This window comes from Mustela erminea, chromosome 20, assembly GCF_009829155.1.
Source record: "Mustela erminea isolate mMusErm1 chromosome 20, mMusErm1.Pri, whole genome shotgun sequence".
Lineage (NCBI taxonomy): Eukaryota > Metazoa > Chordata > Mammalia > Carnivora > Mustelidae > Mustela > Mustela erminea.
In genome coordinates, this window is record NC_045633.1 from 34,534,082 (window position 1) to 34,546,844 (window position 12,763).

Here is a 12,763-nt window from a genome sequence, read left to right on the forward strand (position 1 = left end):
CCAGGACGGCTGCAGAGAGAGAGGCAGGTCTGGGGAGAGAGCAGGTGGACCAGCAGCCGCCAATGGGCGTGGGGAGCAGAACCTCGACGGAGGAAGTCGGGGTTCAGCCAAGCCCAAGGTGGGGGGCCCCCAGGCTGGTTGGGGACAGAACAGGTTGGACCCCGACCCATAGGCATTCACCGGCTGGTTTATTGACTATCTGCGGGACACCTCCCCCAGGCCGTGCACTGCTTAGCAAAGCACGGACAGAGACTCACCTCCTTTTTGGGGGGAGGGGCGGTGATCACGGTATTCTAGAGCGAGGGCAGGAGGTCCCTCCCTTGAACCCTTTGACAACTTGCGACAGCCTTGCAAAGCCGAGGTTATCAGTCCCCCATTGCTTACAAGGAAACTGGGGCTCTGAGGGGTTAAGTGACTTGTGCAAGGTCCCGCAGATGCTAAGAAGTGGCACGGCCAGGATTAGAGGCCAGACGGGCGTGTCCCGAGCCCCTGGCTCCGAGCCCCCCCCCACAGCTCCTGCGGCAGCCTGCCAGGAGCCAGAGAGCAGAGAGAAGTGGGGAGAGGGTGCTGTTGTCCTCGGGAGGGAGAGGGGAGGAGGGTGAGGGCCGAAGCAGAGAGAGACCCGGACTACAATGGGACAAGGCACGAGACACACTCAGAGCTGGAGGCCCGGGGCCAAGGGAGGCATCAAAGGCCCAAGACAGGCTGTGCGCGAGGTCGGCAGCAGAGGACAGCGTCCAAGCGCTCCTCCCCAGCGGGCCCAGCCTCCGGAGGCTGCCCTGCCACTCTGCGTCCCCCAAGGCTCAGACCTGATTGCTTGCACAGTCCAGGTCTGGGTGACAGGCCCCGGGGGGCCTGTGGCGCCGGAGTGACAAAGCACTGGGCTTTGGCACGGGGTAACCATGACCACTTGGCACTCCTTGCCCTGCTGGGCTGTTTCTGCGGTTAACAGGGCCATGGGGCCAGCAGGCCCAGCTGTGGCAGGCCACGGAGACCAGACATCTGTCATAAGGTCTCCAGACACACCGCAGGGCTGCCCGACCCTGTCCCCCAACCCCACCCACGCCCCTGTCGGCAGGGTGGTCCCGGGGCCCTGGCCGGAGCACTGGCAGGGCTGCGGGTCAAGGCTGGGGCCGCTCTTGCGGGGGGAAGGGGGGGAGTGGGGAGGGGGGAAGCCAGGGCCTGGTCTGCCCTGGGATTGTCTGTTGCCATGACCATGCGCAGGCCTGGGCCGGGGCCCAGCAGCACGGCGTTCCCCCGCGAGAGCCGTGCGGGTCCATGGGGAATGAACTCGTGATCTCGGCCGGGCAGACCGCCCCCGGCCTGGCCAGTGAATTAGATTTTCCTTAGGAAACTACTCACTTTGGTCATTCATGGTGTTCCCCTCTGGGCCCCGGCACGTCCTAAGACAGCGCTGCGTCCGACAGCCAGAACCCCACCCAGCCGTCGCTGCCCAGTGGCCGAGGACGCTGACCTCACGCCATCCTATCAGTGTGGGAATGGCTGTGTTTGTGTTCCCTGAAGCCACACTTCCTTACTGCTCGCTGTCACAGCCCCGCCAGCCCTCCCACAGCGATGGGCCGGGCCGGGCTCACGCCGCTCGGGGCTGCAGAGAACGGGCCACCCAGCAGAAGGTTCCCGGCCCCAGTCCCCTGCCCGGCCCTCTCCGGGGAACAGGGAGAGAAGCAGGTAACAGAGTGCCCACCATCCCGCTCAGAGCGGTGGTCTGGGTTTGAATCCAGACTCCGTCTCTTCCCACCTGTGTGTCCCCGGGCACCCCTCTTCACCTCTCTGAGCCCGATTTTACAGCCATTGAAACAAAGGTAGTAGTAATCTCTGCCCTTCCAACCTCATGGGGCCATCTTGAGGAGCGTGAATGAGAAAAGGCTTTATGATCATCAGTTGCTTGGCCGACATTCTTTGCAGAGACACAGCGGTCTACAGTCCTCTGCCCTCGGCTTCATTAGGGTTCCCCTAAGTTCTGGCTGATGGAGGACTCTACTTACTTACTTCCAGGGGTTCCGGGGGCTGTTCCTGGTGGAGTTCCTGGAGGCGTGTTTTACCCAGGTAAGGTACACAAAAGTTCCACGCACCCAGGTAAGGTAGATCGTGACCAGATCATAAGAGCTGCGCCCCGTGGCAACGCAGACGCCACAGACCCGTGAGCCACTCTAAAAGCCATCTGCGTGACACTTCTACAAGGACTCGAGCATAAATTCTCTGAGATGAAAGACAGCATTTGCTTGCAAGGCTGTACGGATGTGGACATCTTTATCCTGCCCCCCTCAAACCATGAACCCCACTCTTGAGAATCCGTTCAAAGAAAATAATTCAGAGGTAGAGAAAAAGAGAGATCCTGTACAAGGTTTATCAGAGGGTTATTTACAAAGGCATAAACCAAAAATCCCCCCCTGACTGGAAGGTGTGATTGAGTCAAATCTGTCCTAATTAATATATGGCTACTGAAAAATATAGCAGTGCCCTACCTGCTCAACCGGACAGCACAGTGCTTTTCCGGCTGCTAACAATATAAAGGCAGGGACCACGTGCAACTGGAGACTGGGAACACCCCGGAAAGATAAGGGGGAGAATGGTGCGGCTCTGGCATGGGGGTGGAGGGGCGGCACGTTTTCTTTTAAGAAAGAAAAAAAAGCATCATGCTTTGAAGTAGACTAAAAAATCAAAAATAATATTTTCAATACTTAGAAAGTATTGGAGGGGCACTTCCGGAGAAGGGGACCCCCGGAACGAGCAGGAGGAGGTGCCCGGAGAGGGCGTGGAAGCCCCGCCCCATCCTCCAAACCTTGCCCCCGCCCCCCGCGCCCCACCCCACCCCTCTTCCGTCTGGCCTTTTCCTGGGTTACATCCTTTCATAATAAACAGATGATCTAGGGAGGAAAAAGAAAGAAAAAAGCATCTGAGGGTTCAGGACTGAGGGCAGCTGCCAGTTCAGTCCCAGACACAAAGAGGCACCGGGCTGTTGGCCCAATGGGGAAACTGAGGCTCACGGAGGTTACGGGTGGCCCAAAGCCACGCAGCTAAGCAGTGAGGAACTTGACCGTGGATCCGTGGGCAGCTTTCCGGCAGAGACACTGATGGTTCTATCTCCCCTCACCCCCCCTCTCTCAACACAGGTGCTGGTCTCGGAGGTCTGGGAGGAGGAGGTAAGCTCAGAATCCGAACTTGGTTCCTCGCCCATGGGGTCCAGCTGTCACTCGGGCTCAGAACCCCAGAAAGCCTAGACATCCCTCAGTCTATGGACAGTGTCCAGTTGGGAGAGACTTGCCAGAACCCACTGGCCTCCCAAATCGCTCTCCCAGCCTCTTTCCCTGGTGGCCTCCTTTGCCCCGGGTTTGGACCCTCCACAACACCCCTGCAAGGTCTTCCGGGGCTGGGAAACGGAGTCTGAGACAGTAGAAACCGTAAGTCAGGGCTGAGACTTCCCGCCCACACATCCAGACCCCGGGCTCCCGGCAGCTCCCTGGCTGAACAGGAGGACCATCCCCATGAGCTCTTCTAGGACCTGGGGACCCTCCCCTGCCCCTGCATTGCCCCAGAGAGAGAAATAGCAGAAAAATCTCGGCCTGGGTCTCCTCATTCACTCCCATCTCTCCGCTTTGCAGCTCTGGGGGCTGGAGGCAAACCACCCAAGACTGGTAAGACCTGAGGCCCCAGGGGAAGGGGAGGGGAGGGCAGGGCAGGGCCTCCAAAGTTGTGAATCTAGGGAGGAAAGCAACAGGCCAGAGGAGGGAGGGGGGTGTTGAGCAGCAGCTATACTCTGGCTGGGGCTGGGCCCCAGGACCTCTAGGAGTGGGAGGCTGGATGTCTTCCATCCAGGGTGGGGAGGGCCTGGGGTCTACCCTGCAAATACCCATGAGCCCAGCTTCCTGGAGAGCCCCCTTGGCACAGGGTTGTAGAAACAGCCCCCAGTGCCGGGGGTGGGGGGGTAGGGGGGTAGGGGAGGCAGGGCCAGACCTTCCAGTGACCGCCAAGCCCATAAATGTCACTCTGGTGCTGCCCCCGATGGTGGGCTCCAGACCCCGCCTGGATGGTCCCCTGATCCCAGACCAAGCTTTCTCCAACTTCCAGACATCTCTGACCTCAGTGACCATCGGAGCCCTTATCCCAGCCCCGGGCTGAACCCTGACCCAAAACCGAGGCCTGGACTTAACCCCAGCCCAAACCCAGATGCTGGGCCCAGATGAGCTCCCCTGCCGACCAGGCAGGCCTCTTCCAGCTGTGTCTAGACCTTGGAGGTTTCCAGTAAGAAGATCTGGCTCCATCTGTCCAGGCTTCTGCCCATGGGGCCCGGATCTGCCACTGAGGTCCCCCATCAGCTCCAAAAAACACACCCCCCAGGAAAGGGGGAGGGTAGGTCCCTCTGGGAAACACTGGCAGATAAGGAGCAGGTGGAGGAAATGGTCCAGATTGATGGACCCATCGGCGTGAGATGCTGCACATGTAGGCTTGGCCAGCCCCTCCACCCCACCCCCTGCTCCGCGTCTTCCCGGCTCTGAAGCCAGAGGCTCCAGGACACTTTGGAAATGCGACGGCTCTTACGAAATCTCAGCATCCGATGGTCCAAGTCCAGATGAGTCCACAAGACCCAGATCCCACTTCTCCACAAGCCCATCTGGGTTGTGCAACTCCAGGGCTGGGCCAGGCGAGCGCGAGAGAAAAGACAGCAAGAGTCCTGGGCCAGGGCTCTTCTCGGGTCTGTAGGGGTCTGCGAGGCCAGGAGCCTTGGGGCCTCACTGCTGGGTCTGCCAACACCTGCACCCCATCTTCCTGGAGGGGCGAGCCGTCCTCACAGGGTCCCCGAGGGCAGGGAGGCGACGGAGGCGCAGAAGTAGGCCTCTGCTTAGCCGGGAGAGCCCGCTAAGGACTTTACTTCGTGGGGGTCAAGACTGCAAAGCAGGGGGGTGCGGTGAGTGGATCCCGCCGGCAGCAGGAGAACCCGTGGCAGGTGGCGATAAAGCACCAGAGGGGAGACCGGGACCGGGACACAGGCCCACAGAGGACAATCAGGGATGAGAGCTAAATGGAGGTGTTCACGGGTAAAAGACTTAGTGTAGACATCCAAAAATACTGCAGGCTCGGGGTGAGGGAGTAGACCACAAGGGAAGTCAGAACATAGAACATGACCTTCTGACGGCGAGGGCCCGAGATCGTCTCCTGTCAGCCTCAGCACCCTGGGCCATACAGGCCCAGCGCTGGTCACAGCGCCCGCCTCCCTGCCCCGCCCCGAGCAGCTGCACAGGGCCTGGCCTCAGGGACGTCCGGGCCTGCCCAGGCAGGATGAAACGGGGCACAGACGGCGCGTGTCGTGCTTGGGAACAATTCATCCCTTGACAAGTCGAGGGTGGGTGGGCTGGCAGCCGCTCCACGCGGGCGTCCGTGGGCCGGGCCTGCCTGGACTCTCGGTGGCAGGGGGGGGCCCAGGCAGCTGGGAGCGGCACCACCCACACCCGCCGGCACCAGCTGGGGGCCAGCTGCCGGCCCGGCAGGACCAGGGGGAGCTGGGTGGACACCCACTGGGTGCCCTGGCAGGTGGCACGCACTATGTGGTTTCTGCTCCCCAGCCCACGGGTCCCGGGGAGGTCGGGGACCTGCTGGCCATTCTGCAGGTGGGGATACTGTGAGGTGACTCTTCCCTGGGCTCTGTGACTCCGGGAAGAGAGGGGGTTCCGGGGGCCGGGCCCCTGGGCTCCCCCCGGCTAGAGTGAGCTCCTCACCTCTCTTCTCCTTTCCAGGGGCTGGACTCCTGGGGGCGTTCGGGCCAGGTGAGTCCCCGGGGAGGAGGGCGAGCAGGGGCGGGTCTGGTCATGCGGGAGGTGACCCTGGGAGCAGACAGCTGGCGGGGGAGCATGGGAAAAGGGCAGAGCAGAAGGGTGGCCTGCCCACCCCACCAGCCCCAGCTTCTTCCCACTTCCTGTTGGGCCCCTAGCTTCTCTTCCCAGCCCTTCTGTGGGCAGGAAAGGCCTGAGCCTGTTGCCTGCCCTCTTGGAGCTCAGGAAATGGGCTTGGCTTGAGAGCCTCTGGCAGCACCGAGGAAGGGCAGGGCCTTCGGTGTTAAGGAAACACAGACCCAGCTGGGCACATACTGCACCTGCCTGATAGGGAGAGGGGCGGCGCTTAGAGACCCACCTTTCAGAGGGGCCGGCTGAGTTCCAGACCCGCTCAGACAGGGGAGAGACAGGATGGGAAGGGGAACCACACCCAGGGAAAGCTAGGTAGACCCTCTGGGGCTCAGCCTTCCCCCGTGCCTGGGGCCTGTCCCCAGGGAAGCCTGCCCCTGGGCTGCGGACTGGAGCTCGCAGGAAGGGATTCTCACAGAATTGGAAACCAACCTGGCTCGGTGGTGAACTCCAACCTGATTGCCCCCTCGGTCCCGGCCAAAGCCGTGGAAGGAATGTCTTCTGGAGGGGGAGAAGGAGCAATTGGGCCCAGATGTGGGAAGGAGAGAGCCAGAGGGACCCGTCCGGCTTCTCATAAACATTTTAGCGTCCGTCTGCAAGCGAGGAGGCTCCTGGACAGCAGGACAGGCTGGACAGACATGCAGATGGTGGGAGAGGGAAGGGGGTTCCAGATAGAGGGGAGGAGGGGCGAGCTGAGCCTGGGGACCCCTATGAGGAAGTAGCCCAGGCCTGGGGGGAGGGGTGTTGATGGTAAGACCCCTGCTGGGTACCCCCTTTTGCTGACAGGCCTAGGGGAAGCAAGGTTTGGCTTGGGGGGTGTGAAGGGGCGTGGGTCAATGCTCTACATGGCAACTAGTGGCGGGTCCCTATTTTATCAGGATCGAACCCTCAGTACCACCTGCTGGAGTCCAGCTTGGCTGTGGGCACCGCACACGATCCTGCTTGGTTCCTAATCCCGCCCCCCCCCCCAAGACCCTTCCCAGGCCCAAGAGCGACGCCAGCCTCTCCTCTCCTCACCGGCTTGGTCTCCTTCTTCCCACAGGTGCTGGTGGGCTCGCAGGCGCTGGCCTGGGGGCAGGTTAGTGCGGACATCCGGGCAGCATACCCGTCGAGGGGCCAGAGGCCAAGCCCAGGGCATCTGTTCGGTGGGGAGGGCAGCTGGGGTTCAGGGATGGGGGGGGCCGGGCCTGTCCTGGGCGCTAGCGTGGGCGTGATGTTGGAGCAGCTGTCCAGGGTCTGAGCAGGTCACAGCTGGGTCCGGGGCCGAGAGCTGGAGAGAAGCCCCAGGGGCCATCTCATTGCTCTCCATCCCCAAACCTGGCCCGGGGAAGCGGGGGTCGCTGCTGGGCCTGGAAGCCACCTGAAAGGCGCCTCCAGGGAGGGACAGGGCCCAGCGGGGCTGGGGCTCAGAGCCTCACCTGGTCCTCTGCTCGGCAGGACTCGGGGCCTTTCCCGCAGGCACCTTCCCGGGGGCTCTGGTGCCCGGAGGAGCGGCGGGAGCTGCTGCGGCCTATAAGGCAGCCAAGGCTGGTGAGTGTCATCCCCGGGGACAGGCCGTAAGCCCGATGGCCTCTGTGAGCTCCCAGCTTTGCCGAGACCCTTTCCTGGGAGGCAGGCGGGCGGGCAGAATCCTCAGCCCCAATCCACCGGTCCTCGGGGAGGCCACCAGCTGGGGCCAGACCTTAGTATGGGGCCTTCAGCTGGCGGCCCAGGGCCCTCCTGCCTCCCGCCGTTCCTTGCGTGACCCCTGGCCTCTCCCACTCCCCACTCTGCAGGGGCTGGGCTGGGCGGTGTCGGCGGCCTCGGTGGTGTCGGTGGTGTCGGTGGCGTGGGTGGCGTCGGCGGCTTAGGAGTGTCTACAGGTATGGTGGGTAGAGCGGGCTTGCCCAGGGGAAGGCCGTAAGCCCGGGCGAACCCCACTCTGATGTGCCCCCATCCCATGCCAGGCGCAGTGGTGCCCGGGGCTGGAGCCGGGGTCGGAGTCGGAGCTGGAGCGAAGCCCGGGAAAGTGCCTGGTCAGTGCGCAGTCCCCGGGGGACTGGAGGGAGCCGGGTGGGGCGGGGAGGGGAGAGGTCCCCCCTCTGCAACAGACCAACGGGAAGGGAGAGGTCAGGCAGCAGCGGGCAGGGAAGCCAGCCAGGTCCCATGCATGGTAACCTGGCAGAAATGCCGGAGAGGGGCCCTGGCCTACCCTCCGGGCCCTTCTTCCAGATCTTGGACCAGAAAGGGACCTCAGAGGCTCGCTCTGTGGCAGGCACTCAAGCACCAGATGGGCGCGGGGTGGGGGACAGGCAGGGCGGAAAGGCCCGTGGCCGTCCCGGCAGAGCTGGGCTGAGCCCAGGCCACGCTGACCCCCCCATCTGGTGCTTGCTCCCCTGCACCCAAGCCCTTGAGGAAGTGACTTCAGGTTGAACAAAAGGCTGCCTGAGTCCACACAGCAGGGAGGAACATCTGGAAGCTGTTAGCCCCGAGGTGGGCCGAGCCAGCCGTGTAAACAGGCTCCAGGAGACAAGATAAATCCACACAAGAGAGAAGGGCTTGCAGATGACTTCCGAAACGCGTCAGAGACCTGCGGCCACTGCGCTTGGGTCTCTGGCGACATTCCCTGGGCCCCAGGGCAGCTGGGGTCTGGGAGCCCCGGAGCCGCTCCGGAGAGATGGGCCCGGGAAACCTCTGCTTGCAGCTCAGACCTCTTCTCTCGGCCACAGGTGTGGGGCTGCCCGGTGTCTACCCAGGCGGAGTGCTCCCAGGCACAGGTGAGGGCCTGAAGAAGGAGCGGACCCTAGGGCAAGGAAAGAAGCCCCCGGCGGCCTCCTGGGTGGCCCGTGACCTCCCCAGCCGGGTCCTGACCGGCATTGTCCCCCTAAGCATCAAAGCTCAGACCAAAGGACAGAATGACCAGAGTTGTCTTTCCCCGCAGAGGCTAGCCAGCTTCACCCCTGTCCCCAGCCCTGATCTGAAGCCCAAACCCAGACCGTAGTCACAGCCCAGTAAGGGCCCCCTTCCCCCGCCCTGCCCGGGGACACAGCAAGTCCCAGGGTAGCCAGCTCTTTCCTAAAAGCTCTGAGTCACCAGGGGGCCCGCCCAGCACATCCGCCCTGCAGGAGACCCCCTCTGAGCTGCCCTCTAGTCCTCCTCCCCCTGCCAGGGCCTGGCCACCCCACCCGGCATGTGACCTCCTGAATTCCCCCAAAAGCCCAGAATCGGCCCGCTCTGAGGGATTTCCTGACAAGAGTGTCTGTCCCCACCCCCCACCCCACTGTCCCCCTGGCTGAGGTAGCCCAGCCCCAGTGGAGACAGGATGGGGGGGAAGTAGCGACCTTCCCGCCTTCTCCGGGGACGGTGGGCAGCGTGGTTACAAATTACCTCCAGTTTAGCGAGAAGGCCAACTGAGGCACAGGCTCGAGTGGTGAGGACGTGGGATTAAAACTCAGGGCTTCTGACCTTGGGTCAGACAGGGACCCACGGCCACACGGCCCCCCACCCCCACCCCGTGAGCCGTGCCCCCGGCTGATAGTCAGTACAGAAGCTCAGCTCTGTGACCCCGGGGCAGGTTGGGGGCCCGCAAGGCCTGTCTTCCCACACGTCACTGCCAGTTCCCCGCTTTGCCCCACAGGAGCTCGGTTCCCGGGTGTCGGGGTGCTCCCTGGGGTTCCCACTGGAACTGGAGTCAAGGCCAAGGCCCCAGGTACGCGGCCGGCGGGCTGGGAGCCCAGGGTGGGAATCTTCACCCTCCTGCAGGCTCCCCTGTGGCCCTGGGTGGGGGTGGGGATGGGGACTCGGGGCTCAGGGCCCTCCGGGTGTGTGCCTCTGGGGCTCCAGCCCGGGTGTAGCCGGCCCAGATGGGCAGCACCCCTCTCAGAAACCCCCAGTGTAAGCCGGGAGGTCCAGGCAGATGGGGCCATGCTCCCGTCGGCCTGCCCCCCAACAGCTGCCGTGTCTGGGTCCCTCGGCGCCCGGGGCCCGTGGGGGTGGGGCTGAGCTGATGGTTCCTGTCCTTGCAGGTGGAGGCGGAGCTTTCGCTGGAATCCCAGGTGAGGCAGAGTGCGGTGTCCCCCCCCATACAACCCCTCCCACCTCCGGCGGGTGGGCAGGCCAACAGAGTAGCCAGCCAGGCAGGGAGGGGCCCTTGCCCTGGGAGGGGCTGGGCACCCGACATCCCAGCAAGGCCTCCCGGCTTCCCTCACGCCTACCCGCCCCAGGCCTTGGACTGGCTTCAGCTCGATGTGGCCTCCATCACAGGCCGCTTCCCCAACCCCAACCCCTCCGTCTGTGCCGCAGCCAAATGAGCCCAGAAATCCCACCCGTCTGTGCCAGATGCCGTGAGAGCTGCAGGCCCGGACGGTGGCCGAGCCCCAGGGCGGGGGGAGAGAGTGACCTAGGGCACTGAGGAGGGCCAGGCTGACCGGTGACAAAGAGGCAGGAAGACGGGCTAGGTTCCGGAGCTCCCTCCGCGCGGGATGTGGAGCATGAGGCCGGCGAGCCCCGCGGGGCTGCTGGCCCCCTCGGCTGGGACCTGAGCTCGCTTTCCTTGTTCCCACAGGAGTCGGACCCTTTGGGGGCCAGCAGCCTGGCGTCCCACTGGGGTACCCCATCAAGGCACCCAAGCTGCCAGGTGAGTCAGAAGGAGGACTCGGGACACACCACTCCCCGGGCTTCCCTGCTGAGAATCCAACGTGTGGGGGGACATCTTGGTCACCCACTCGTGTCTCTGTGAGGCGGTGGGGAAGGGGGGTGGGTAAGACACCTGAGTATGGACGCCCACATCCGGTCGCCAGCAAGGGAGGCCATCCTGCAGGAGCCGGCCTCCTCCGCTTGCACAATTGCAGAGAGCCGTAGCCCCAGATGTTGATGGAAAGACCCCTCTGATGTCAGCCCCCTGCCCCCGCCACCAGTTCCCGTCCGTCGGGAGGCTGCTAAGAAAGAGACTCGGATTCTAGGGCCATGGCAGGTCCTGGATTTGTAGGGAGAGGGGCGTGCCCTCAGCCAGGGCCTCTGCCCTCCTGAGAGCCTCTGAGAGCGGCTCGGGAAGGTTCTCAGGCCTCAGTACCTGGGAGGCAGGGCCGCCTACCCAGAATAGGGCTGTCTCTTGCCAAGGAGCTGAGCAGCCCCTGAGGCCGCCCTGCCCTCTCTTCAGGTGGCTATGGACTGCCCTACAGCACTGGGAAACTGCCCTTTGGTGAGTGAGCACCCCACGAAGGGATGGGCTTTTCTAGCTCTTTCCAGCGGCAGTGGCCTGGCAACGGGAGCACCCAGCCGGGGATGGGGTGGAGGCTGGAAAGGGGATCCCATAGAACTTGGATTCAGACAGCCTGGTTCTCGACCCTGGCCCTCACATTTAGTCCCAGGCCTTGGGCAAACCAGTTTCTTCATCTGTAAACTGGGAACAAGTACCCCACACCCATTTGTGTTTGTTTTCACGCTGGCTGGAGTGAAAGGGTAGAGACTCTGGCAGCCTGACCCCTGAAGGGCAGGGCCGGGGGACCGGGGGGCTGGGGGTGGACAGCCACAGTGAGATTGGCCCAGCGGCCCACTGAGACTCTTCTATTTCACAGGCTATGGGCCGGGAGGAGTGGCTGGTGCTGCAGGCAAGGCTGGGTACCCGACGGGGACAGGTAAGGACACCCTCAGCCAACTCTCAGCCCAAGGGGCACCAATCTCCCAGGCTCCAGAGCCCCGGGGGGTTGGCCAGGGTCTCTTCAGGATGCAGGCCAGCCCACCTTGCATCCAGACCCCAGTCTGGAGGACGATCTTGGGCGAGGGCAGCTCCCTCAGCTCTGTTGCTAGGAAGCCCCTCACCCAGCATCTTTTGGGTCGGCTCTCGTGGGGCTGGAGCAGGTGGGCCCTGGAAGTGCATGAACACAGTTTTCAGCATCTCTCTCCTTCCCCTGCCCTAGGAGTTGGCTCCCAGGCTGCAGCGGCAGCAGCTAAAGCAGCAAAGTTCGGTGAGTGAGTGAGTGAGTGAGTGCACCTGCCAGCCCCGCCCCCAGCCCCCAACCTCTCCTTCCCGGTTATCACTGAGAGCCTGCCCTGTGGAGAACTAACCAAGGCAGCCCTTTGCCACCCCCATTTATCTAATGTTTTCAATACCACCCACTCCTCCATCTGTCCATCTACTCATTCTTTCTTCCATCCTTCTCTCCAACCATCCCTATCCATCCTCAACCATCTGCCCGTCCATCATCCGTCCGTCCGTCCATCCGTCCATCCATCCATCCATCCGTCCGTCCATCCATCCATCCATCCATCCAACCATCCATTTCAGAGACCAGGGTCAAATAAGAGCTCTGCTAGAAAAGGCAGGCACTGTGGTGAGAGTCGAGAAAAGGGAGACATTATTTCTACATGGGGGAAAGAAATCAAGACGGTTTCTCAGAGAAGATGACATTTGATTCTAGGAAGAAGTCCAGGCAGAGGGGAATGGGTACTGTGGTGGTTAGAAGGATAATTCTAGGTGGTACCTACATGAGTATTTAAACCATGTCATTGTTCAGTATCAATGTCACGTGTATTACAAAACTTTTATCCCGCTCCTCAAGCCCACGATCCCTTGGCAGACATGGCGTGGCCTTCCCCATGCCTGTGTGGTGGGCAGAGTGAGCATCCATGCCCCCCCAGCTCACCCCCTAGTTCAGAATCACATTACTGGGTTTGAGAGCCTTGCCTTCCCCTCCAGGAGAGCCCCTCCTGTACCCTGATGGGACAAAGGACGTCTCCCCACCAGCCCAAGGGGGCAAAAGTGAAGGGAGACCAGCAAGCTGGAGGCCCGCTCCATGCAGGCCCCGCAGGCCCTCCCTCTAGGCCCCCAGGGCTGGAGGGGATGGCTGGAATGTGGGAGCAGGAGA

General features: G+C 62.7%; 1 protein-coding gene across 2 annotated transcripts in view; it reads left to right on the top strand.

The window, feature by feature from the left end:
- Nucleotides 1–12,763, top strand: part of ELN (elastin) — a 29,707-nt gene that overhangs the window by 4,297 nt on the left and 12,647 nt on the right. For both annotated transcript variants that reach the window (XM_032327408.1, XM_032327407.1), the window contains exons 2-16: nt 2,017–2,067; nt 3,135–3,164; nt 3,624–3,656; nt 5,754–5,783; nt 6,961–6,996; nt 7,356–7,448; nt 7,694–7,780; nt 7,865–7,933; nt 8,627–8,674; nt 9,535–9,606; nt 9,923–9,952; nt 10,462–10,533; nt 11,056–11,097; nt 11,474–11,533; nt 11,816–11,863. In XM_032327408.1, coding sequence (XP_032183299.1) covers nt 2,017–2,067; nt 3,135–3,164; nt 3,624–3,656; nt 5,754–5,783; nt 6,961–6,996; nt 7,356–7,448; nt 7,694–7,780; nt 7,865–7,933; nt 8,627–8,674; nt 9,535–9,606; nt 9,923–9,952; nt 10,462–10,533; nt 11,056–11,097; nt 11,474–11,533; nt 11,816–11,863 — 801 coding nt within the window. The remainder of the gene's footprint in view (nt 1–2,016; nt 2,068–3,134; nt 3,165–3,623; nt 3,657–5,753; nt 5,784–6,960; nt 6,997–7,355; nt 7,449–7,693; nt 7,781–7,864; nt 7,934–8,626; nt 8,675–9,534; nt 9,607–9,922; nt 9,953–10,461; nt 10,534–11,055; nt 11,098–11,473; nt 11,534–11,815; nt 11,864–12,763) is intronic.